Genomic DNA, 27,775 nt, shown 5'->3' on the forward strand with positions numbered 1-27,775 from the left:
AGAATATAATGATCTTTTAATATTTGAAAGAAGCATTGCTTCGAATCCCGTGAGTGTATTTCACAAAAAACATGCTATTGCGTATCTTCAAGACACTTAAAGTAATCGAAGGCTATCGTACTTGTAATCATGCTTGTAACAGCATCCATCCATAAGGCATGAATCTCGCTTGTAGTCGCAGCATCCTATATAAAAGTCCGCAGTCTGCACTTTCTTCTTACAGCCACTGTAAACACGAAAGGTGCAACGCGTCCTACATTCCCTTGACGATTCTTTATGCACGCATACTATCGCGTACCGCCATTCGTTTTCATTGGCCAAGGTCATTATACGTTGATGTTTCTTCTTTCGAGCGGAATTGCTGACGATTCACGCTCGCGGGCAAAAACGCGGTGCGGAAAAACGTGTGCGCGTTTAAAAGTTACGAGATTTTGTTGTTCATGGCTGCTTACGTAAAGGTCCAATATGCCTGTTAGTTTTTTACCCGAAAAATGTATACTGAGAAGCGATTTGCATCTAAATATATGGAAAAAAATACATATAAAAATTTTAATGTGAGCAATATTTCTAAAAATTAATTTAATTATGGAAAATATTAAAATTTTACCGACATATAACTTCTATAAAAATTAAAAATGCATTTATTATATTATACATATTTATAATACACATATCGTACCGCTCAAAAATTTCAATAAATGACAAAAAGTGTAGAATAAACGGACAAAAAATAGAAATTGTTTTTACGTTTTACATTAAATATTTGTTAACTCATATTAATATTTTCTGTACATTTTTAAAAAGTAAGAGATACAATATTCAAATTCTCTACATCACAATTTGCATCACAATGATTTAACTACGTTCAAGCACTCTACTCAGAATATTTATTTAAACATCAAAAATAATATTATTTGTTTTTGAACTCTTCCTTAACAACCGGTAATTGTAGAATATGAGTGCTTTCCATTTAGTGACACAAGTCAATACAAACATCGTTTTATCTTTTTTGACGTTCCAATGAGTAACAAAGTTAGAACGACACTTGTGCTATCAAATAGAAAGCACTCTGTGATACCTACGTTACGTGCTTACAATTTTTAATCCAGACTAAATATTTATTTACTAATGCCTGTTATGAATTTTCTTATTTCTTTTTTTGTTTCTTCGCATAAAAATTAAATTAAAATATATGAGTAATACGAGTAACAATATCTCTTTGGCTCAAATATAAAAAAAACCACGACAATAAACGTATTTAGCCAACAATTATTTATCTTTTTGCAAAAAGCAGTATTGAAAATTTTAAACAACACGTAAGTGTTAAGAGAATAATTTCGAAAACGTGTATTTCTTAATTATATAATTTCGAATTTTATATTTTATGTAATATTACAACCACAATTCTATATGATATAACAAGCATCCGAGTAAAAGATAGAATACCGTCTATGTAATTGTTATTTAACTATCACTAGCCTTCGGTTTACTAGGTCGACTTCTTCTGGACACCTAGCAAAGTTTAAAATAATTGCTTTCATCTAGATAATTTCAACCAACGATAATCTTTCCTACGGTATCCTTAGCTAAGACCATTGTCTTTGAACAATATGATTTTGCACAATGGCAGGCCCTGTTCCGGTAATTACGGAAACAATTAATAGGAAAACACAATCGGAAGTGCTGTGTGCGATATTCCGTTGTACCGCGATTTGACGCGCGCGCAATGCAAATGCATATAATAAAAAAATATTGTTCTTTTTTCTTCTTACAGACGCAGGATCCTTAATCAAGGCGCTGTATAAGCATGAAAAGGAAAGTTCGGAGTCGACGATGCGCGTAAACGGGCATTCGGAGCAGAGTGCGAGGCAAGAAATGGGTAAGACTGCTCTTTTTACAGTAACAGTGTTATCGTGACGGATTATTTATTGAAAATTGCAACAGAATTAAGTCGTTCTCTCTACCGTAGTAATTGGAGTGTATTTTCAATTAAATCAAATATCTCAATTATAGCAACTGGAACTTACAAAATGTTACAAAAGAAGCAAAAGATCAATAATTAAAAATTTACCAATAATTAATAATTTAAAACGAATTTAAAAGATTAGAAATCGAAGAAATTAAAAATGTTTTTTTTTTAATGCGTAGATATTAAAATAAAAGTAATGTAATTGCAAATGAATTGGCTCGAATAAAGTTCTCGTTGACTTGTGTGTCATTGATTTCTAGTAGAACGATAAATTGTGTCTGGTCGAATCGTAGAGACTATATATGTATGTAGAATTCGATAGAATTCTCATGCGCAAGGCCGCATTCCGATTAAAAAGTGACGACGATTCGAGACGATGTGCACGCTTGCACACGTGTCACGTAACGCATTGTCTACGGCGCGGTAGCACTCGTTACATAAGCCATTCAAGGTGGTATGATGACGTTACTCGAAGGTGCGTCCATAGTGCTCATCCTGTTCTTTCATTAATAACGATCTACCGGTTCCGAAGCGTAGCTAACGGTGTCTTCTGGAATTTCACGAAATTCTTCGCCTTCTCCTTCGCCTGAACTTTCTGCACAGCAGAATACCTTCATACATTCTCAATTCGCTTGTCGCAGAATTATGACGCCTGCATTGCGTCTCTCGAGAAAAACGCTGATCGATTTTACTCGAGAAGAAAAATCTCTCCGTCAAACGCACGATTGCTTTCCAAACCCATTTTCGTCATCATCGTCGTGAAAAATTGATTTTAAATCTGATATTGACGGCATATACACACGTGATTGAATAAGATAAAGTAACAAAATTAATTTTTTATATTCGACTGATTTGAAAAATAAGAATATAAATAGAAGTTTATAATAAGAGATTCACATAATTTCTATTTGTGAACAAATGGAAGTATTTTGCAAAAAGAACAGCAAAAATAAAATTGTAAATATTAAAAATTCAAAATTAAAACTTATGTAATATATTTGAAAAGCAAATGGGTTTGAACTTAAAAAAAGAAATAATAAATAGATCCAGAAACTAATAAATCGGAAAAATCAAATAGTAACTGTACCGTTGTTAGGCTAAATTGAATTCTGGAAAACTCGCAAAATAGCATCAATATTTTATTGATGTATGCGGAAGTGTGAGATGAGCAATTTATGTGTAACGATCATCAATTGAGTCCGTTGTTAACGTTACTTGCTTAATTAAGCAACAGTGAAGCAGTTACGCCCACGTATCGACTTACGGATTCTATCTAAAAATATATTGTCGATAACCAACCTTCGGTCGATTACTTTCACATCAGCTCTGTTTTGGAGACACAAGATACAAAATACGATAAAAACCTGTAAACGTTATTTTTATAGATATACGATATATTCGGTGGATTTTTATGTATAAGTACATAATGATTTCTTATAATTTATTAGCACAGATAAATAAATTGATTTTCTGATCAAACAAAATATATGTTAAATATATAATTAAAATTATTACACCATGAATATATTCAAAAAAGCATCTAAAAAGTATCTAAGATCACATAATTTAAAAAATAAGAAAGTTAAAATTTAAATATAAAATTGAAACTGTATTATAAGTTTAGATTTATAATTTATAATTTTAGACACACTAGTCAAAGTTTTTTTTCAAAATATATCGCTTGACTTTACTGTTTATTGTTACTTTCGTGATAATGTATGCAATCGTTACACAATTTGAAAGTTTGTGAAAGCCAATAGCGCATTGAAAGAGAGAGAGAGAGAGAGAGAGAAAGAGAGAGAGAGAGAGAGAGAGAGAAGGAGAGAAACAATTAGAATGCTAGTGTACAACGCAATGTAATTAAGATCGCATTGTCTTCGAAGTAATTTATTATTCTGAAAGTTTCAAAGTAATCCTAGAAGCGAATAAATTTGCGTCGTCGCTTCACGTTACAATATTTCGTACTCTCCGTCAAAATTCTCGTCGAAGAACTATGTATATAACGCTAACATTTTTAACATGAATTGATAGTTAAAACTCATGCAGTACGCTATCTTTCATAATAATAATAAAAAATATTGGCTGTGATAGTTGCTGGCCTGTTTCGATACTTTTAATCGATTACAGTTGCAAAGTCACGCGATATGGAAGTTGATTCGCAGCCCTTGTTTCCGCCTTTCGTTTATCAATTCTTCCGAATGTAGTGCAATTTTATAACAATGGTCCGGGCCCCACCCGGCAATATATCGCGTTGATTTGTCGATGGGTATCATGCCTAGGGATGATGTAACGTTTTTAATGGGTTAGTTCGATATGGGCAATATAGGATAGAACCCATTTCGAAGAATTGCGAGGGTGCGCCGTTAGACAGGATACAATCATCGTTTATTTAGAATGATCGCGAAAGAAAAATTGTACACATCAAAAATTCAAATTTGTTTATCTTTGAATATTCAAAAAATTATCTCTGATGCTGCAAATATTAGCAAATAATGTGTATGTTTAGTAAATTAATCAGTAAAAGAGAAGTTTCAAATAATTAAGAAACATAAACAATAATTAATATGAGTATAAATATAATATAGTTAAAATATAAATTAGATTTTTAATTAAACAGTGCAAGATATAAATTTTTTAATTAATGAATAAACATTTCTGAAAAATATATCGGACATAATTAAAATAAGAAAACAAAATAATTTAAAATTTATTTTTGCTTAAAAAGAAACACAAAACCGAAGATAGACATTAATACCTTTAAAAATTCACCTCTTTATAAAAAAAAACTAAATTAAAAATTATGCTTTAAAAATTTATAAAAATTTCTGCCATAAAATACATATATATTTAGACAAATATCTTAATAAATAAAAATCAAAAGATACAATCACAACGAAAATAAGAGTTTAGATAGTCTATTGTAAATCTTCTACAAATCCAGCAGTACCGCTCTAATTAACATCATTTTACAATTAAACAACAAAATTAACATTTTTATTTTTAACAATTCAACTTACCGTTTATCATCGGTGCAAAGCTCGCTGCTAAATACGTTTTATCCACAGTCAATGGCACGGCGTGGCCCGCCGTCATCTGAATCATCTCGACTATCTAGACCGTATTGATCGCGGCCTAAGCAGCTGGAGTCGGTCTGACAGTAACGTTGGGGCGGCCGCACAGAAAACACACGTGTTACACGAGCAGCGACACGATGGAGTCGAACTTGGCGTCCCTCATGAGGGGTGAACGAGGTCGTTGAAATTTGAAATCGTGCAGTCACACCGGTTGTGCGGATCTCACGGATGACTTCCGATTTTCGTTTCCCCGAGACGGAAGCGTCATTTCCCGACGCAGCGCTTCCGTCGTTCGCGAAACGTGTTTGCGGAAATTCCCGCCGACAGAAGATTCGATGAATCCTGTTCGACCTGATCAATTGTTTTTACTGGAACGTGTGCGGAAATAAAAATCTTGCTTGCTAAACTAGTCACGCTCGTTTTATCCCTTTTACGCTCTTTTCAACCGTGTGCAAAGTGAAAGGTTTTCACGGTGATAGGGTTGATTCTGTTGTGTCACTTGCTGCGGAAATGGCTTTGGTGTCGTAGCACGTTTTGTTGTTTCTGGAGATTGTTGGATATCGATGTGTCAATTACACTGAGTTTACCCTTCTCGTTTATCGTGAAGCTAGTTTTTGTATCCATGTTTATCGTACGTGATATCGCGTTGCACAATTTGCAAGATATTGATAAATTTTTGTGTAAATCCTGTGATCGTTGTTCGAGAAATTATTGGTAAGCGAAGTGATATTATAGCATGAATAATTTTATCAGTACCCACAGCTGTCGCCCAGAAAATGTATTTTCTGGTACATATTTACATTCGGAACCAATTAAGTAAAAATATTACAACATATATATGTGCATGAATTCGGTGCGTAAAATTGTGATAAATTTCGATGAAATTTTACCTTAATCGCAAATAGCAGGAAATAGCTCTGTGCTGCGAACAATCCAATTTCATGCTTTGTGCCGAGAATATTTACCCTAATAGAAATTTTCATCGATGCTATATCCCTAGCTATAAGGAAAAAAAGAGTCGCTTCCGCGTTAGTACCCTATCGATCACAGGCGCTTTTTCTGAAAAGCGTTGGAGATACGAGACACAAAGAGACACGGTCGTGCAAGTGCGAGGGTAAAGAGCCTACGGTCGATTATCGTTCATCTCGTCGAGTGGTTATCGCATCTTCCAGTGGGGAAAGCACTGACGCGGGAGGAAGGGAGGAACAGAAATTCCATGTTTCCTTTCCTCGGGCTCTCTACGCGAGGAAGTTACGATACGCGCGCGTTTATGTAACTTCGACTATATTCCCACAAATATCACGCGTTTCGTGAAACGCGCTTTGGATCGTTACGCACGATTTGCTTTCAAACATTTCTTCACCGCCGTTATCATTACATCGGAGGACAAAAGTCATTGCAACACATCATTCGTTATTATATAGAAAGAATGGTTTTGCTGAAGTATTTAAAAATTTAGCTAAATATAGATTCGAAAATAGTTTTATCAGATTATATCAAAATAAATTATTATACATGAGACATTCAAGCTAAAATATCGAAACTTTTTGCGACGTCGTTCATTATGTTTGATCCTACAATTATTTTGATAGTCTAATAAAATTATTTTTAGATCAGTACACTAAGAGAAAAATATACTAAATTTTAATAAATATTTGTCTAAATAGTACTAACTTAATATTTACTTACAGCAGATTAAATTAAATAAAGATAGTACATAAATAAAAAATAATGTTACAGTTAAATCACGCAAATTAATAGTCCTAGTACTAAAAATGTGTATTTACATTTAGTAAATATTTAACTAGTATTATTTAAACAAATATTTATTAAAATTTAGTACACTTTTTGCTCATTTATATTTTTAGCAAAATTGTTCTTTTTATGTACAGTAAATTATTCATTACAGTCCACGCGTTTGTTGCAAATTACAATTTAATTTATTTAATTTGAGATTGATTAACTATCTTCAAATCCAAACTTGATCAAAGAATTCACAAATGAGGAGACGCGACAGTTCCGCGACAACGTACGTTCACGTGTTTGTAAATGCATATTTATAGATGTCAGAGAAACGCGGTACACATACATTTACATAAGATCATACATGTGAATGTCAATTTTTATTTTTACTTTTAAAATACGACTGTTTAACATATGAACCGTTAATGACCAATATGGCATTTGACTTAAAGAACGTCACTGGGTAACGTCTGCTTACCAAGTCCACGTGACACAGCTTGGCATTTGAATTCTCACCATTCGCGATTATGTTTCAGTTTCGACAATATCGGTGGTAGGAAATAACGTTCTGCTTAACGTTCACCTTACAAATAATTTTTTTCTTTTTCTTATATGTGTATTAAATTTACGAAAGAGGTGTGCTAATTCAGTAACTCTTCTACGTGCTAATTGCTAGACACTAATTAGTACTCAAATTACTGATAATGAGCGACGTAGTGATGAAATTGTTCCTCGTTGTGTATACTTATAAAAACTCTACCATAAATAATTTCTACGATCAATTTTCTTTAAATAAGATGTTAAAATTTAATCAATTTATAAATTCGTAATTTTTAATTTTAAAATGTTTCCCGAGTAAAAATATAAAAAATTGTGTACTCGAATATAATTCGTAGTTTCTGCATTCTATTGAAATTATAGATACTAAAAAAAGATGATAAAGTGAAATTATCTAATAATTATTTTTACAGAGACAGGACGTTTCACCTTTGCTTGGAAGTGATTATTAACGTCGTAGAATTTCCGTGACCAAATTTCATCACAATTAACGTGTGCCTCATGCGTTTAGACGCGAAAGACGTTTTTCCTCGCTTCGTTTCTCTTGTCCTTGTATCACGTGACTCCAAACTTTTTATAAATCTTATTTTGACTTCTATTTACTGAGATAGATGTGCGCGAGTACAGTTAGTTACTTTAGTCGCGAACGAACAAACTGACTTGTTAAACGAGAATAAAAATTAGAAATTTGCTTTAACAAGTGAACTTTGGATATTAATATCGTTCCGATGAAGAATTGTTACAAGTGCGGCATAAGATATGTTAGTGGAGAGTGCGTTGGCTCTGTTTGCGCTTGTTAATCAGTTCAATTGAATAACGTATTAATACTCCGGGGTCATCGCGAGAGTTAATCGCAATGTCCACGCCGGACACGATGGATACCATCGACGAAGCGGAACAAGCGTGGCGTGAGTACAAAAATACTTCGTCGACACTTTTTTATAGATGCCACCTCGTCAAGTCGTGAAAAATCGTACACGACCTTGTGACACATTCTCAGACGAATATTTTTAATAGGAATTCAGTCTGTTAATGTAATATATGTGTATTAATAAATTTTACACATTTCTCTTGGCTTCCAAAATGCTTGAAAAAATGCTGAAAATTAAGTTTTTTTAGAGTATTGTTAATGCGAATGCAGTAAAAAATATTTAAAGATTATTTTAATAAAATTTAAAAAGCAATTTAACTGTAAACTGTGTTTCGACAGATTGATTTGCATTCATTATCAATGCAATGATAATGTTGTTTTGTTAGATAATGTAACAATGCAAAATGATGATTTATCGGAATTCGAATGCTGATGTTTATTTAATATATTCCATGAATTGTAAATCGCGTACCCGGCGACACGGTGCGGCGGTAAATCGTGCGACAGCGTTTCTTCTTATTACTCATACTGTTCGCGGATATACAATACGAAAGATTCGGCCGATAGGCATGTAAAATTAAACGCTCGGTACACGCATGCACAATTCATGAGTCGATACCACGTGGTTTGCTCGACATCAAGGAAAGAGTTTAATTTTTATCTTGACAGCGCGTAGAAAACTGTGACCTAGTTCGCGCTATTTCAGTGTGAAGAAGTTCATAAACGGAAATTTTTTTCACACGTTGCATAATCAAATACATCGCGTGCATTTTGGCTGCCAGCTGAACTGTATCAAAACGTCATAATATTTAGATCTAGTTTATATATGGCATTGTAGAGATGTTATCACGCTAGCCGTAGGGTTTGGTTAGTCTATCGTACAATTGATAAAAATGATATTAAAGTGAATTCAGTGACGTCATATTCACTACTCAATAAATAGTAATGCTATACTATATAAGAGGAAGATATTTGTCATACTTACAACCAATATCATATCTTAATTTTTAATATTTTTGTTATTGATATTACAGAAAGATAAATATATATATAGAACATAATATGTATACATATACATATCTTTATGAAGTAAAAATTATACGTTATGTTATTGCAGCAATTTTTTACAGTGTATTATTATAAACGTTATATCAGTTTTATTTTCAAGATTACTAAATCATCATTTAATTTCCTGTCATTGTATTAATAAAACTATTTGTTTTATTATTAATAAAAATTTGTATTTGTATATTTAAATATATTTAATATAAATATTATTCTTATTGAATCTTTGCTCTGTGAAACACAGATTCGCATTTTTAATTTTATCAATAAAAAAAAATTCTGAGAAATTCTAATAAAAAATGAAAGAAGGTCAGAGATTAAAGACGTGATTCAAGTAGAGTCAAGTAAGTAGTACCCTAAACGGAATTTTTTTTGCGTTTCCAGATGAGATGCTGGAGTGTGAGACCGGGTCCCTTTTAGGCAGAGTGGCGGATCTCGAAAGGCAATCCTTGGCGCAGAGGGACGAGATAGTTTGTCTTCGCGCCACTTTGGCGGACGCGTTAAGGCGAATCGCTCAGCTCGAGGCAAGAGAAAAGCGGGAGGATGACAGGAATGAGAGGAGAAACGAGAGGATGGTGTCCTCGCCTTTAAGGAACGGCCATGTACCTCTCAGAAGTAAGTTGGCAAAGTTGCACATTGATTATATAGAAGCCCGCTAACGACCAATGCCTAAATGTGATGCCTAAATGATTTATAATTTGAAATATGATTATCTGTATATAAAACACTACCAGATCAAAGCAATAATAAATTAATCGCAAATATCAATAGAGATTGTTAAATAATTATATTTTTAAACAATACAATTTGTCGATTTTTAATCTTTATGCAGTTACATATTAAATTATTTATTTGTTAAAATAAATCATATTCTTTGATTACTTATTTTATACGGTTTATGTTATAATTTTGTTAAAATAGTAATTGTTATAAATTTTCCATTTACGATATACAATGGAAATAATAAAATTAATAATATTGAGAGAAGGCTCGACAATAATATATAAAAATTAAATTAGTATAACGGTCAAAACGAGCCGAAATAAAAACAATACACTTCATAGAAACAAAGACAATATATTAAATTAAAGATAAAAATAATAAAACATAAGTAAAACAAACGTTTCGACGCCGATTGGGTCATTTTCAATGTTAACAAATTTTCAAATCTTAACGAAATTGTTACAATAAAAAATTTTTTTAAATTATGCGATATGTTCGAATACTTGAAAACATTATAGTAAATCGTTGAAGTCGTCGGATAAAAATTGTGTTTGTCCATTATTTAAAATTTGTTAGTTGGTCATTGTTGTGATAAAAAAACGGTGTTACAATAATCAATATTATCTTGTCGAAAGAAGAAATATCTTAAAATCGAATGGAGCAAATTTGCACAGAATTGATAGACGATGTTTATTGTATCAAATACCGCAGCACACAATTTTTATCTGACGACTTCAACGATTTACTACAATGTTTTCAAGTATCCGGACATATCGCATAATTTTTAAGAATTTTTTATTGTAATATAATTTCGTTAAGATTTGTTAACATTGAAAATGACCCGATCGGCGTCGAAACGTTTGTTTTACTTATGTTTTATTATTTATCTTTAATTTAACATATTGTCTTTGTTTCTATGAAGTGTATTGTTTTTATTTCGGCTCGTTGCCCGTTACACTAATTTAGGAAATAATAAAATTAATATGAAAAAAGTTAATTACTAATTTCTCGATTACGCACGATTCAAATTTCATGATAATAAATCTGGATCGATAATTGACTGACACGACTAAGATCATATCTTTTGTTTGTGATAACGAAAGGAAAGCTGATTCAATTGATCGATGTGAGATCTGTAATGTAAACGATTGTCGGATTTGCCGCACCTTCGCTGGTAATCAAGCCACAAATGCATACCCTATTTCTCTTGATAATCGCCGTTGAATATTTCCATTGTTCAGTTATTTCATCATTGTATTATATTGTAATCGTACAATAATGAAAATCATGTATATATCAATATTAACAAATGTGACATATGATAACTTATATATGTCGTTAATTACCAGTCAGAATATTAACATTGCACTTTTTAACACACAAATATTTTATTATATAATAAACTATAATAATTACTAATATAAGTAAGCTATTTTTTATTTCCTTGATCAATTTAATTCATTATTTTTAATAATTATATATAATTCTTATAATTAGAAGTTTACAATTAAAAATCGTCCCCTGTTATTTTACTATCAAAATGCAAATGACAACATGTCTTTATGAAATATGCTTTTTTTCCACTTGAAGCATTGATTGCACATATATCTATCGTGAAGATACACGTTCTATCCTGACACATAATATCATATCGTAAAATAATGGCAAGGATTCATCGCAGTATTGCGAGGCGCAAATTAATACGTCGACGTAAGTGCGAGTGGCGATCATGCACGACATGCAACCTAAGTCAGGCGTGTATTTCCGGCGAGCTCGTGCGCGGATACCTCTAGAGTAGTCTAGAGTTTCGTATGTTACGATAGAAATTGCGGATGCGAGGAAGCCTCGTCAAATCGCGAGTGTTCGAGCGTCTGGAAATGAAGCTCGAGCCGGGTGTTGTACCTGTTGGCACGCGACGGCTTTAAGGTCACGTTCAGTTTTGCTCGTTGCAATCGAGAAACCCACTCACGAATGTGAATGGATTCACGTAATTGTTCGTCAGTCTTCAGTATATTCGTACAGACCTTGGGAGAGAATTCTTTATTCCGCACGAGAATTCGGGAATGATCGAAGTGAATACTGGAATGCGCTGACAAAATATAGAGGAAAGTCATATAACATGCTGTCGTACATTTAGACACTGTAAAGTGCATATTAAGAATAACGATTGTTCGTTCGTTTTATTTGTTATTAAATTATGAAACATATTTCTGTGGAATATACACGGAAAGAATGATTTTGTTGATGTATTTAAAAATTTAGAGGATTGAAGATATTCAACAAATATTTTGTTGAATTATAAAAATAATTATTAAAAATTCGAGGATAATAAACAGTGCTACCAAAAATCTTAATATTTTAGCAATTATCTTGCATTTGAGCGTTTTACAAAATTATTTTAATAGCGTCTAAATAAAATTATTCTTAGATCTGTGTATTTCAATAATTAAGTTTTTAAATACTTCTACAAAACCTTTCGCGTAGAAATGTCATAATTTAATTACTCTCTTTTTACGTATTAAGTATATTTTGCCACATGTATATACATTTTATTCTTTACTTTTTAAAACTAGTTTCGTTTGCTACAATTATTTTACGGAGAAGGTAACGGAAACACCCTTATCTTATTTATTCTCATTAATTCTCTCGCGCAATCGAGGTGCCAGCCTTGCGAACGCAAATAGTTTTCTAATTGTTTTCTTTATGTTCCCGCGATTGAAAGCAAGCGAATATTCCTTTAACCCCTGTCAGACAAACTGCAGGAAATGAAAACCAGAATCGCTGACGTGCATAAATTATTGCGCCGAGAGCATCCTTAGCTTAGCTCTTAGCAATTGATGAACATAGGAAAGATGTAATACATCGCGGAAGGCGTTATGAATATTGCACACCGTTACACCGCTATTGAAACCCAATCACGCAGCTTATACATTTCGTAGCTGCATCATGTGTTATTTATACAATATCCGAAGTTTAAAGCAAAAATCAAGATCTTGTTGCAATTGAAACATTGTATTTAACAATAGAGAACGGTCAAATGCCTTTTTGATTTCGCTAATCATTTCAATCTTTTCTTTTTTTATTTTAGGTGTATTCAAAAATATTAAAAATATGTGAATTCAATACAAATAATTCTGACAATACAAATAGTATTAAAATAATTATTAATCACAGGCAACAGATAAAAATCTAAATGTAAAATATAGTGCCTATAAAAGCCAACACAGGATATAAATATGTGAAATAAAATATATTTATAAAATAAAATAAAACGTATACGTTTCAATCCTGGATTTGGGTCCTCTTCAGTACATTCTAAAGAAAATTTTTTAATTTTTTGAAGTGAAATCTCATTCTAAAAAGTGAAAATTGAAATAGTTTTGAAAGAGAGTGCTTCAATTTTCAACCTTTAAAAGTGACATTTTATTTAAAAATTTTTAGAATAAAATCTCACTTTTAAAGGTTTAGAGAGCAACAAAGATAGGAAATTACCAACTTAGAATTTTTAACATTCTAGCGAGACATAATCGTCATCTTTAGTGTCAAAGTAGATTAGTATTCGATACAAAATATTCTTTTCGTTTGTTTAAAATATTTCGAATAAGAGACAAAGTTATTTTTAGGTCAAAATTCGGTGCCACAAAAGGATTTGAGGCTGCGCCAGACTGGTGGCCTCAGAAATTCCTCCTCTTCGGGATCGTCGCAGGACGTTCGTGACGCGACGTCCAGTCCGAGACGGCCTGCAAGCTACGTGCATCCCTCTCAACTTCCTCAAAGGTAAGAGTCATGAAAACTAACACTATAAATTGTATTTAATATTAACCAAAGAGAAATCTAAAATTGAACGGTCAGCTCCTTAGGTTACCAAACAGATCACGAAGGACAGTTGCTTCAGGACAGTTTTGCTGAAGTATTTAAAAATTTAGCTAAATACAGACCTGAAAATAATTTTGTTGAACCATCAAAATAATTATGTAGGACGCTAAAACTGGTTGCTGAAATGTCAAAACTTTTTATAGCATTGCTCATCATGCTGGAGATTTCCACGTAATCATTTTAATTCAACAAAATTATTTTCAGATTTATATCTAATTTTTGTAGACACTTTAACAAAATTATTCTTTCCATATATACTAATAAATAAAATAAATAATGAAAAGGCTCTATATCTATAAAACAATACAAATATAAGAAGGGCAAAGAGCCAAGTAAAGCTCTTTACCCTTCTTATATTTGTATTGTCTAATAAATAAAGATTTTACACAGAGAGTGTTTAAATATTCATCTAGTTGCATTCGTGCTTTCTCTCTTTATTCGACACTGACTTTATAAGTATTTTTTTATATACTAAAATTATATTTCTAAATAATTTGTACTTCATCTTTGTTTTAGTTAATTACTTTTTGTTTTAGGAGATCCGTCCACTATCAGTCAACGGGCTCTTTACATTCCGATAGTCCGAGTAGTAGTAGTGTTTCTCCGGTGCCATCGCCAAGCCCTAGAGCTACACCACTGCCCGTAGCCAGGTAAGAAACCTAAACTATAATTTAATGTAAAATAATTGAATTGTTGCAATTTATGTCGTAAAATAGAAATCCAAACTTTGGACATTCTACACTGAAAGAAAAGAAAATTGGCTGCTGCAGTCATTTAGAGATGGTAAAATATGGTATATTATTTTTAATTGGCTACAGCATCCAATTTTTGGTTATTCAGCTGCTACAACCAAAAATTGGATGTTGCAGCAAATTAAAAATGCTATTCAGTCTATCTTTTTTTCAGTGTATATATTATATTAATTTTAAACATGTATGTATAATATGTATTTTTTTAATCCAACTAAATCAATTTTCCATCCCAATTGCAAGAATATAGATTGTTCTCGTTGCATTGTTAATTGTGTGTTGGGTGTATAATCCTAATAGATTGTGCATGTATGTTCTCTCTTTAGTATTATCGCCACGTTAATGAACGCTCACTGTTTAATTAGTAGCGATATATTTCAATGTTCTTAGAGCGTTATTACGACGTTATGCGATGCGTGTATATATGCATGATGCTGTTGTACGAGAATTGAATTCGATGTCTTAGATCGCCCACGGCAAGATCAAACGGACCGCCACAAAGTAGCCTAAGAAGAGCGAAGAGATGGTCGTCCACCGGCGATTTTACACATTCTCCGCAAAACCAGGGAAGCAATTCCCAACTCGTCGGTACCAGGTTAGCTCGCAGCTAATAACGTAACAGTAAAACGCACCGTTTGTCTGCTATTTGTGATTTTGTTCACATTTCACTGATCACACGAGTTTAACTTTTTGTTATCACCGTCACTGTTTTTCTTGCTTCCTTTCTCAGGCGATTGAGCGTGTTTTCTCGCCATGAAGATACCGTCTCTCGCGTTCTATTGGTTAGAAAATTACTATTTATTCGTCTTTTATACGCTGTTATGCTTTTTCTTGCATTGTATCTGCACAGATACATAGGACTTAATTCAATATTATTTTTTCTCCTAGTTAATCGTACTATGCAACTTAAAATAAAGTTTTCCGTCAAAAAACCACCATCTTTTGCGTTCTATTGATCAGAAAATTACTATTGCTTTATCTTTTATGCGTTATGTTTTTTTTTTGCATTTTATTGTATCTGCACAAGTACATTGAACATAATTGAATATTATTTTTTTTCTCGTTAATCATACTACTACAATTTGAAAAAAATTAACAAAAAAATATACAAAAAAATTAAGCTTATAGATGAATCGCAAGAAATTCAGCAATAAATTGTAGACTTCAATGTGTCACGATAAGATAAATCTGCGATTTTCAAAATCTATTTTATGAGTACTTATAAAGTAATATCTAAACCAGATTTTAAAATTATGGCTGAATCTAATTTATTCGAAAGAAAAGATTCATTAAAATAATAAATAATAATAGGCTTTGTAAGAATAAAAACAAATTGGAAAAATTGAAGGGCTAAGAGTCAGTTATGAAATAAAGAACTTTAATTTAAAAACATCATAAAGATAATAATAAAATAATAACAAACTTTTCGATGCCGATTGGGTCATTCTCAATGTTACAGTAAATACATTATAATTGTAAAACTATTAGAAATCTACAAAATATATGGTTTTTTCAGTATTCTTCATGTCCTGTATTATAACGTTGCGAGTCAATAAATTAAAATAGTCAGATTAGTTGAAAATAGTTGAAAATTCTCGGCAGTAAAACAGTAATAATCTAAAAAGTGGCCATTGACAAAGGAAAATTAAGATTCATTATTCTAAAAAAGATTATTCTAAAGATTCATTATTCTAATCCTGTCTTCTGAAATTATCCTTGAAGCGCACCGAATTGTTGAAGAATCTCTTTATCTAGACCTATCAATCAAACCTTCAAGTACGCGGGAAACACGCCGATCGCATTAGAGACGGTTCTCCATTTCTTTTCTTTTTCTTTCCTATATTGTTTTGCACCGCATGGTTTTCGTTTGCATTTTCGTTCATTATAGATTGTCTGCGTCCACCAAGTCCCTGTTCAACCTGTTCAAGCCACCGGCGATGAACAACGTCAAGCACGGGTAAATAATATACCAGAGTACTTTACACAACTTACTGCCGTATCTGGCTTCTCGTAGCCGTGTTTAGACGACCCGCCGTGCAGTGATCGCGAGGTCGCACGTGCACACGCTTCTCCGATGCACGTGCGCGCCGAACGGTCTTTAAGATGCAATTTCGTCCCTCCGCAGGTGAGCGCGCACGGTAAAGACCTCGCTTAAAACACGGGCGTTAAACGCACGTGTAGAATTTCCTGTGGGTTATCGCCGTGATAAATATCTGCATGACACACGATCTGCGGGATATGCGATCGTTGAGGCGGTTGATCCCGATCTCACTTCGTAGATTACGGATAAAATTTATCTATATCTCTTTACAAGTGAATAATCGGTGGAATATTGAAAGAGGCTTCACGAATTTTTAAATAGCGCTAATTATTTAATAAAAAATATCTTGATTGTTTTTTTAATTAATTTCATTAAAATCTTTTTAATATTTTTCGATTCTTTGTCAGACATTTCGCAAAAATTGTAAGAGATGCCTGCCGTAGAATTTATGAGTAAAGATTTTGTTAAAGTTTTCTTAAAATCGTAAAACACATTCCACAATAAACCATTACTTAAAATTTTAAAATTTAAACCGTACGAATTTAACTAATCACAGTTGAATGTGAGAAGAGTAATCGACTATAACCAGTTAATTTCTTACGGCTTAAGATTTAAAGTTTAGGTAATGGCTTATTGTAGAAAGCCTATAATACTTTATTAGTGCCACACGTATTACGATTTGTAAACAGATAAAAAGATGATAATATAAGAATATATAAATATGAGGCTAAATCAATCTTATTGCACTTATAATTTTTATAACCTAGTAATGAAGAGTTCACTTCTCGTACTAACGAGTACTAATTTTTAGCGTTTGCCGATTCGTCGATCGGTATAGCAATGAATACCCGTTAAACGAAAAGTTATTGTACCGCATGCGTTTGCACGTAGCACGGCACGTATATATTATCACCGCATTGGCACGCCGTTAATTATTGCAATACACGTTACTTTCGACCTTCAATCTTGCATGCAAATGTCATGCACAGATTTTCTTGAGGCTGTGAAATTTCCAGCTTGGCAGAAATGCAGTTCAAAGGGGCGTGCATACCTGATGTGATACTGTACGAAACGTAAAAGCTATAGCATTATGAATTTAAATGTCACACGTAAGATTGTATTTGCATCGTTGTTCGGACCACGATCAACATTAATCGCATGCTTTAATCGCATTCTCATAGAAACTATGTGATTATTTGTTTTGAAACTGATACGCGTAGCGGAAAGTCTCTTATCGCGCCTACAATACTTCTCGCGCTAATAAACTGAACAAAGAATAAAACATTACAATTTATATTTTACGTTGTGAGAGCAATTTAACAGTAATACAATAGTAGTACTATAACATGATCTTGCAGTACACATATAAATGTAGAAGATATTCCATGATGTCACATAGAAGACAAGTAAGTGGTATCATCTGTGTGTAGACTTTATTTATTGTAATCGTGTAAATAAATGTTATTAATTTAGCAAAGTTAATAGATACTTTATAGTCGGATATTATGATCGTCTTTCTTTTGTAAACAAAAAGATGGCTGAAAAATCGCCTATCCGAAGACGCTTTCAAGGAGCGTTGTTTTTTTTTTTGCCGACGTTTCCGGCGTGCTCGTGACGCCGTGACGTCGTACACACCAGGAAACACAGTACGCATGGTTGTGCAACAGCAGGAGTAATCGCGATTCACTTTCTTCGGTAACGCAATGGCGCGCTTCGCACTAGGACGTTAAATGAGCCGTTAACCACGTGGTCCTCTTTCCATACCTGTTACCTTCTCGCATCATTCAACGTCAAAAATGCAGTCGGAAGTGCTTTACCCTTGCCTGCTCGTTGCATTGTTATATGAGTGAACTACTTCATTTGAATTTATTGATCAGATGAAATAAATAACACTATGAGAATATATGTATTATAAATAAGTTAGAATACTTTTTTGATGATAGCGTGACGATCTGTATAATCATTTTTGTATGCAATTTTTTTTATATAGGAATTTTTTATATAGGAACTGACTTGTAAAAATATATAATTGTTTATTATAATTAAGGATTGCTTCAATTAGTAAAGAGAATTTCAGTTTTTCATGTACAAAGGTTTTTTTTTACAAAAAATCTCGAATTAACTAAAACAATTATAAATTGAAATTAGACTAACGAGAGACTAAATCAATTAATAGAAATAATATTGTTTTCGATCTTAGTGCTTAATAATATTGAATACAAATTTGAATACAAATGTTATTTCAGTTTTTATAAACTGCACACTTGCACGGTTTATCAGACTTGAAATTTATTAATTAAAATTCGTAAATGTTATAATAAATGTGAAAGCAAAAGTAGCGAAGGTCTCGAATTCGAGTTTCATGAAGAATTTGGTCAAGGCTACATACAATTCTCCACTATCTTGTTTTGCATCACATTGATTCGCTTTTGCTCCGTATTTATTTATTGCATGCGTCTTTTATACAATTTCATTCATACTATAACGATGCACATTAAAGAATCAGAATCCTTTTCATAAAGATATAAATCATAAAATCAGTGGAGCTTTGTTGAAACACGTTTTATGATTCAAAAAATCGAGATAAAGCGATTGAAGATTGCACGCTATTTACGCGTTGCTTTATCAAGCAACCCTCCTCGTCCTCAATCGTGTAAATCAGATTAAAACAAATCTAAAAACCGTGATCGAACTCGACAAGAAAATAGTTCATGCACGATAATGTGACATCAGAAAGAACAAAAATAGAAAAAATAAAAATTGACGTAACAGCTCACATGCTACTTCGATCGCGGAATAATAAAGCCGACTCATTATTCGCGTGAGTCATTCGTCGCGGTTACCAGACCTCATCAACACAGAAAGCCTGGTGAATTCGTTCAGTACAGTACGAACAGTGCGATCAGAGAGTACGTCGGTCGATATATAAGAGCAGGGTCGAGCAAAGCTCTTACGGAATTCATACAAAGTGAAAAAAATCGTCGTTATTATCGATTTGCAACACGTAAGAAAAACTTTATTTAATGTAGCTATAATCGATCGATTTTAATCGATCATCGTAGGATACAAAATTCTCTCGAATAGTATAGACACTAGTTGAATGATATTTTAAGAAAAGTAAGAGAATTTTAAGAATTTTTTAATATATAAAATTTAAATGTGTAGAATATATATATATATATTCTACTTGTGAAAAAATTTATTGATTGGATATGTGTGTGTGTATATATTATATATATATATATACACATATCTAATCAATAAATTTTTTCTGTTAGCAACATATTATTATACACACATATAAAGAAAATAATATGTTGCCAACAGAAAATTTATTGATTGGACTGCTCGAATATATTTTTCTTCGTGAGAAATTCATCTTGTAAAAATAATTTCCGTTAACAATTTAGGTTTTGGAAATGTAAGATTTAGACGCAAAATAAATTTAACGATAGGAACAAATAAGCAAACATAAACAAGCGATTTCTTTATAGTACTAGAGACATGCAGTACAACGAGGAGGAAGGCACCGTCCGCATGTATCTGCGCGGTCGACCAGTAATTCTTTACGTCCCCACATCCATGATGGAATCCTACGACCTTCACAAAGTTAGTACACCGCCGCAGAGCAAATTGAAGCTCGACTGGGTCTACGGTTACCGCGGCCGCGATTGCCGTAGCAATTTACACCTGCTGCCAACCGGCGAGATCGTATATTTTGTCGCGGCTGTTGTTGTTCTGTATAACATGGAGGAACACAGCCAGAGACATTACTTAGGCCATACAGACGATGTTAAATGGTAAGTGAGAAGTTGGGAAGAATAATGTGGTGATATTAAGTAGTTTTTGTGAAGAAAAATATTACAGTAATATAATTAAATATCTGATGAATAATTATTTAATCGTTGATAACTCAATCAATGTATTAAATTCGATGATACAAATATACCTATATTAAATATAATATCTTAGATGTTTTAAATGCCTTTCATATTTTTAATAATTCTATTTAATACAAAATTTTAATACAATACAATTTTAATATTTAGAAAGGACAGAAATAAATTTATTAAATTTTTTCTCATAACAATAAAAGAAAATTAAAATTTCTAAAATATTCTTTAACCACTCATATATAAATATATTATAACAAATTACGGAAAATTATATTAGGCAATATCAATTAATTTAAATTATTAAATAATTGATTTAATATTTTTTTCATACAGCATAGCTATTCATCCAAACAAATTGGTTGTCGCAACAGGACAGGTGTGCGGAACGGATCGTCGGGATGCTATGGTAAGATTATCAAAATAAGAAAGTATAATATATAAAATAAATTTAAAAAAATCAAATGTCATTCTAACTCTATACAATAAAATGTAACAAATAATATACAAAATACTATAAGATGGTATCTTGAATTTTAGCCACACATTAGAATATGGAACTCCGTGAGCCTGACGACTCTTAGCGTAATTGGCAATGGCGAATTTGACGGATCGATTTGCTGTCTGTCATTCTCCAAGGCCGATGGCGGGAATTATTTGTGTGCCATCGATGAGACTTCCGATCACAATATATCGATCTGGGATTGGCAAAAGAGCGATCGTGGCACCAAAGTAACCGAAACGAAGGTATTGCGATAATCTAACATGCGTAATGATGCAAATTAGAATATTGCAGCATATACATATAATGCTGTAAATGATTCGCGTATATGCTGGCCGGAAGCAGACCATTTAACGGCTGATGATTGCCGATTGCAGTGCTCTGTCGACACGGTGGTTTGCGCCGAGTGGCATCCGCTGGAACGTAACCAGATCGTCTCTTGCGGAAAAGGACACGTGTCTTTTTGGTCCCTGGACAACGGCGGTATGCTGTATAAACGTATGGGCATCTTCGAGAGCAGAGATAAGCCCAGATATGTTACCTGTGTCGCCTTCAATCAAAACGGGGACGTCCTCACCGGTGACAGCAATGGCAACATCATCGTTTGGAGTCGAGGTAATCTCTTTAGCTATAATTACGGTACCTCGTATTTTCGCTAAATTTTACAAAAAAAAATCTTTGCTTTACGCTATTAATTAAAAAATTGATTATAATAATTAAATTAATTCATTCCTTAAATAAAAAATATATCATTTATCTCTTTTTATTTTCAGGTACTAACACAATCTCAAGGCTAGTGAGGAATCTCCATGAAGGATCGATTTTTTCGATATGTGTTCTGAAAAATGGTAACATTATTACGGGAGGCGGGAAGGACGGCAAGATTTTGTATTTTGATGCCTCTTTGAATCTAACGGGAGAAGAAGCTCAGGTAAGTCGAAGAAACTTTAATTTAATACGAAATTTATTTGCACGATTTTTTTCAATTATTATATTTTCCGATATTGAAAGAATAATGAAATTTGTTCGGTAGATCGAAGATCATTTCGGTGGGATTCGTACGCTCTCGGAAGGAAGAGGCACTCAGTTATTAATTGGCACGACGAGAAATTGCATTCTTGTTGGCGAGAATGATATGGGTTTCAATCCTGCAATGCTGGGTCACGCTGAAGAAGTTTGGGGACTTGCAGCCCATCCAACTTTACCTCAGTTTGCTACCGCGGGACACGATAGGTTGTTACAGATGTGGGACAGTTTAAGTCATACTGTGGTGTGGAGCAAAGACATCGGGGTACATATGGCGTTTATTTATCTAGTAGTACACTGCTCCTGTTATCTTGCCAAGAAAGCAAATACATTTTAAGGACTATAAAGATTTTGATACATAAATTTTAATTAATTTAAATAAACCGCGAAAATTAAGATGAGCAATGTGTTTTCTTATTACCTTTGAGAAAAATGTACAGAAACAATATTTACTTCATATTAATTTCCATTTCTAGAAATATTAAAGAAATATTTAAAGATATAACATTGGTTGATAAAATAAAACACAATTTAATCAATTAAAATATATAATTTTTTCAATTTATATATATATAAAATTACATGTAAATTAAAAGATAATATAAAACCTTATTAACTTTTATGCATTGTTTAGGAGCAAGCACAAAGTATCACCTTTTCACCGGATGGTAGTATCATAGTCGTAGGCTGTGTGTCCGGGAAATGGTTGGCAATTGATAGCGAGACGCGAGAATTGTACACACACCATAGTGATGGTTCCGAACCTATTCAGGTACGTTAATATTACGCTAACTTGTGTAATTATAGCTTTAAAATTAATAAAATCCAATTTTATAAAATTAGTTCAGTCGGATGATTCCATCATATTTGGTAAAATACAAATAAATCTATGTAACGTAGAATAACGATATAATATAAAAATGTACATCAAAAAATAATTTTTGCGTCTCATTTCATATTTTATTACATTGTGCTCATGATTTTCAGGTCGTTCAATTCTCGCCCGACGGTTCCTTGCTTGCTCTCGGCTCCAGAGATAATTATATTTATATTTACCAAGTAAACGAGGTCGCAACCAAGTATAGTCGAGTCGGACGATGTATGGTAAGTTGTTATTAATGCTATATTATCTTATTACATCATTAAAATTATATCTTTCATGAGTGTGAGTGTGTGTGTTTGTTGAATAGAATTATATTTTTATAAACTTAATGCTACATATATCTTAAACCTCAAATGTATTTTTTATGTCCATGATGTTATATTACAAACTTTGTTATTATGTTATAGATTATTATATTTGATTAACATTTCTTAATACAATTTTATTTTAAAATTGTAAAATCTTACTATAATACATTTGAGATTACTTCTTACTATGCTATAAATAGCAAACGTGTGTAATATTTTTACTTTTATAAATATAATATATATATATATATATAATTAATAATTAATCACGAATAGCATTCCTTAATAATTCATTGATTTAAGATCCGTATTAATATTTTACTTTTATCGATAAATGCGCGCATTTAGAAAGTAATTTACATTACGCATGCTATAGTCTTTCAGAAATAAATGTGCACATCTATCAAAGTGAAATATTAATACGGATCTAAATCTTATGATAAAAGTAATTGTTTTACCTGCAATAAAAAAATGATTTTTATTTATTATTTAATTCGTTTTTAACTTTTTACAAGAGATTTAGTCATTTTTTTCTATGTTATATTGTGTATATTCAGATATATGTTTGAAATAATTGAGAAGTGTAAATAACTGTAAATAATTTATAAATTGTAAATAATTGAAACAATTATTTATAAATATGTAATTTAATTAGTTTTATTAAATGATATAAATATAACGAAATACATTTCATTAGCAATATCTCTAAATATTCTTAAGCTTAATAATACTTAATACAATTCTTTTCCATTTCTAGCCAAAGCGGATTCGAAGGCACGGAGTAAGACTTGTGTTTCGGCCACTCGGAAACGTAGAAGGAACGTCGTGTTGCGCAGAGAAAAAAATGATTAAAAATATTTAACTTTTCATATATAATTAAAAACGCAACGCGACGTACCTCGCTTTAGTCTTATCGTAGAATACCATTATACTTACGTAGCTAAATTCCCATTTAACTTCTTAGCACCCGCACGCACAATTAAACATTGCTTGCAAAGTACTGTAATTATAATGTGATAGATGATAGAATTGTGTTGTTAATTTGTATCGTGACACACTGATTTAATATAAAACACTGATTAAATTTAATACTTTATAGTTAGCGACAAAAACGCAAGATCTGCAATAGCTTATTGTGATAATGAGTGTACGTATTGCGTGAACATATAAACTTTTTTTATTTCAGGGACATTCCAGCTTTATAACTCATTTAGATTGGTCCGTGGACGGTCAATATTTACGCAGCAATAGTGGAGATTACGAATTGCTCTATTGTAAGTAAAATTACAATTTAATTGACTCAAAATATAAAATAAGGTATAACGACATTTTGCGACAAATCGAGACAAAGAAGAAGGAAAAGGAAAAATAGCAGACTGTTATTGAAAAGGATCAAGAAAAGATGTCTGTGACATGTAAAACCTCATTCATTAGTATGTTGATATTGAATACTAAAGCAAATGGAAAATACCAGTCCTAAAAGACTGTAAAAATATGACGTGTGTCTTGAGAATGTGTTTTCTTTGTTCTTTCAATTCTTTGTGTTTTTGTTACTCTCAAGAATCAGCTGAGATATTAATAGAAGTTTTAATATTTTCTGAGAATCATTGTTTTATTTCCAAGGATTGATCTAGTCGAGAATACTATAATTTATAATCATATTTGCTTTCTCAAATATAAGAAGTTAATAGTTTCTTTAGTATAAGTTGTTTATTTTTTCAGAATTTTTTATTTAGATTTTTGTATGTTTTAATTGTAAAACTAGCAAATCTTTTTGTTAGAAAGATTTTGTCTCTTTCTATACTAATTTATTAAGTTATTAAAAGATTACGTCTCAGAGAGAAACTCAAAGTTTTTAATCTTTATATTTATACTCTACCCCCATTGAAAATTCTCGTCATTTAAATTTTTGAAAAGAAATCAAAATTTTTTATCTTTTCTGTATTTCCTCTCTATATCATAAATCTTGGAAAGAATTTTTGTTTTCCTCATGTTTTCTTTATCTTTAAAAACAAATTGTTTTTTTTTAGAGATTACATTAAAATCTCATTAGCAAAGTAATTACTTGACATGTGCGTTGTGCTCGTTTCTCTCGCATCTCAGGGATTTCGAATTGCTTAAAGAAAAAAATCGTGAAGCGAGATACAACACATCACACACACATACATGATGTATGAAATACAATATGATAACGAAATGGAATACAAAAAATATGTATATATACTTACAGTATAATATATAAATTGATTTTTTTTTTTAATTATTTGATATAATAAGACTCAATAAATTAAAATATAAATTTAATTTAAAAGACTACGAGTCTAAACTGGATTTTAAGTTGCTATTTATAATAATATAAAACAATTATGTAAATTACAAACTCTTTCTACTCTTATCGGGTCATCATCAGTGTAAACAATACTTAAAGTTAGCGAGTACAAAAATATCTAAGCTTTAACATTTTCTAATATATAATAAAACAATAATAAAATTCCAGATTGTTTCGTACTTAAAAATAAAATGATTATTTAACTTTCCAATTATTAGATCTTCAATTATTTTTATTTTTTTAAATAACTTATAAAACATATAATTATAATCACTAATTACAGATAACTTTTTTATTTATATACATATATAGCATGATAGAAAATTGAATTAAAAATGTAATTAAAATACAGTTAATATTAAATAACAATATTGCTCCAAATTAAGAACATAATATCAATAAGACATGTGACTTTTTCTAATTTTCAGGGAATCCTGGTGTGTGCCGCCAAATTCCACAGTCTTCGATGCTGAGGAATGTTGATTGGGCAACTCATACCTGCGTGATATCATTTGAAACAATAGGCATTTGGCCGGAGGGTGCCGATGGAACTGACGTGAATAATTGCACGCGAAGTGGTGACGGCAAACTATTAGCTACCGGTGATGATTTTGGAAAAGTCAAATTGTTCTCTCATCCGGTATGCCAACCGAAGGTAATTTAAATTATTTTAAATTATTTTATATTATTTTATATTGCACTCTGTACTTTTAAATCTTCTTTCGGAAATTGTTAACGAATGTTGCATATGAAGGAGTACCTATATTAAAATCTTGTAAAACTTTTTTTAGTCACTATACCATTCCTATGGCGGTCATTCGAGTCACGTAACAAATGTCTCATTCTTGCAAGATGATTCCCGATTGGTATCAACCGGCGGCGCCGATACCAGTGTTCTTCAGTGGATAGTAAATTAAGCAAGTTATTTTCGAGCGAGTGATTTTTAAGTGCACTTCAAGTTTGAATTTAGAAGATAAAAGAATGTCAACATCGCATCGTTTAAAACTAAAGATTGCACGATTTACTTAATTGCGACTAAGCTTTACGGATTCTATTGAAAGAATTGACGACGGAATCATCTTAACATCTCAAGTTCCCGATATTTAAACATCATTTGTCGCACGAAAAATATTTAATCATGATGAACATTATATAAGCAGATTCCACTTGTTTAAAAGTGGAAAATCAAACTGACTCAACTTCTGAACAATACTTTTATCATCAAGCGCAAGATATTCATAGAATATATACTATCGTACGTGTAAAGCAACTCAATGCACCACGTGTGCGAATGTGTTTCCTTCTCGTATCAGTATATGTGATAGCACCGATGTAACCTTTTCTTACCATTGTGTCCAACGTGCATAATATTAACAGAAAAGCGATCTGTGTGGACAAATAATAATCGATATAATTAATCTGATTGTGAGAACAACTTTCGGCACAATACATTTCTTGTTAACTATATTTACTATTTACGTTAACATTATTAATCCAAGAATATTTTATATGACGCCTTGCTGTAATACATCTGTGTGTTTATTTTCTAATTTTTGCAAATGTATTCGGTATTTTTGTCTTTCTTTTAGGTGAATAGGCGATTAATGGTAATCGCGAAAGTTATAAAAAGAATTTAATTTAATTTTCAGTTTTTGGTTGATTCATATATACAAAAAGCTCTACGAGTGGTCTTTATATTATACAATATTCTTGAATAATATGGATGTATATTTTCTATTTTTGTGAAAATATTGTAATGCGTGTAGTGCGTACATAGTATATTGAGCATTAATAAACGAACATAGACTTTGTAATAAAAACTGTTATATAAAACAAATAGAGAGCAAAGTAATCATAATATACTCTCCGATATATTATTTTATATTGTATAAATATTAATATACTACATGGTTCAGTTTTGTTCAAGCAAAATCAAATACCTGTTTCGAAATATATAACTTCCATTTTATTTCATTTATTAATTTCACATATATTTTATATATATTATGCTATTTCAAACAGGAATTAAATTACATTTATTTATCTAAAAAATTTGAACGTATCGATACATAAATAAACGATATACTTGTACGTGCATATGCATAAGTATATTATACAAAGTATTTTCGAACACATATTTGTCTTAAATATGTTCTGAATACGCA

The 27,775-nt window shown here is 31.8% G+C and overlaps 1 protein-coding gene across 5 annotated transcripts; it reads left to right on the forward strand.

Annotated features, from left to right (window-relative positions):
* The first annotated feature begins 1,832 nt into the window (after positions 1-1,832).
* LOC108772696 (echinoderm microtubule-associated protein-like 2) lies at positions 1,833-27,121 on the forward strand. Of its 5 annotated transcripts, none has more exons than XM_018538286.1 (18): positions 1,833-1,879; positions 9,665-9,895; positions 13,627-13,780; positions 14,416-14,529; positions 15,095-15,223; positions 16,517-16,585; positions 20,164-20,469; positions 20,899-20,971; positions 21,103-21,309; positions 21,442-21,679; positions 21,838-21,995; positions 22,098-22,355; positions 22,725-22,862; positions 23,078-23,194; positions 24,039-24,062; positions 24,468-24,555; positions 26,039-26,265; positions 26,402-27,121. In XM_018538286.1, the coding sequence occupies exons 1-18, from the start codon at positions 1,834-1,836 to the stop codon at positions 26,525-26,527; spliced, it is 2,703 nt and encodes a 900-aa protein (XP_018393788.1). In that variant the 5' UTR covers position 1,833; the 3' UTR covers positions 26,528-27,121. The 5 variants fall into 5 exon arrangements, with proteins under 5 accessions (XP_018393788.1, XP_018393787.1, XP_018393789.1 ...); XM_018538285.1 differs by lacking the exon at positions 1,833-1,879 and adding an exon at positions 8,051-8,252; XM_018538287.1 differs by lacking the exons at positions 1,833-1,879; positions 24,039-24,062 and adding an exon at positions 8,051-8,252.
* The last annotated feature ends 654 nt before the right edge of the window (positions 27,122-27,775 follow it).

Source organism: Cyphomyrmex costatus, unplaced genomic scaffold, assembly GCF_001594065.2.
Source record: "Cyphomyrmex costatus isolate MS0001 unplaced genomic scaffold, Ccosl1.0 scaffold193, whole genome shotgun sequence".
Taxonomy (NCBI): domain Eukaryota; kingdom Metazoa; phylum Arthropoda; class Insecta; order Hymenoptera; family Formicidae; genus Cyphomyrmex; species Cyphomyrmex costatus.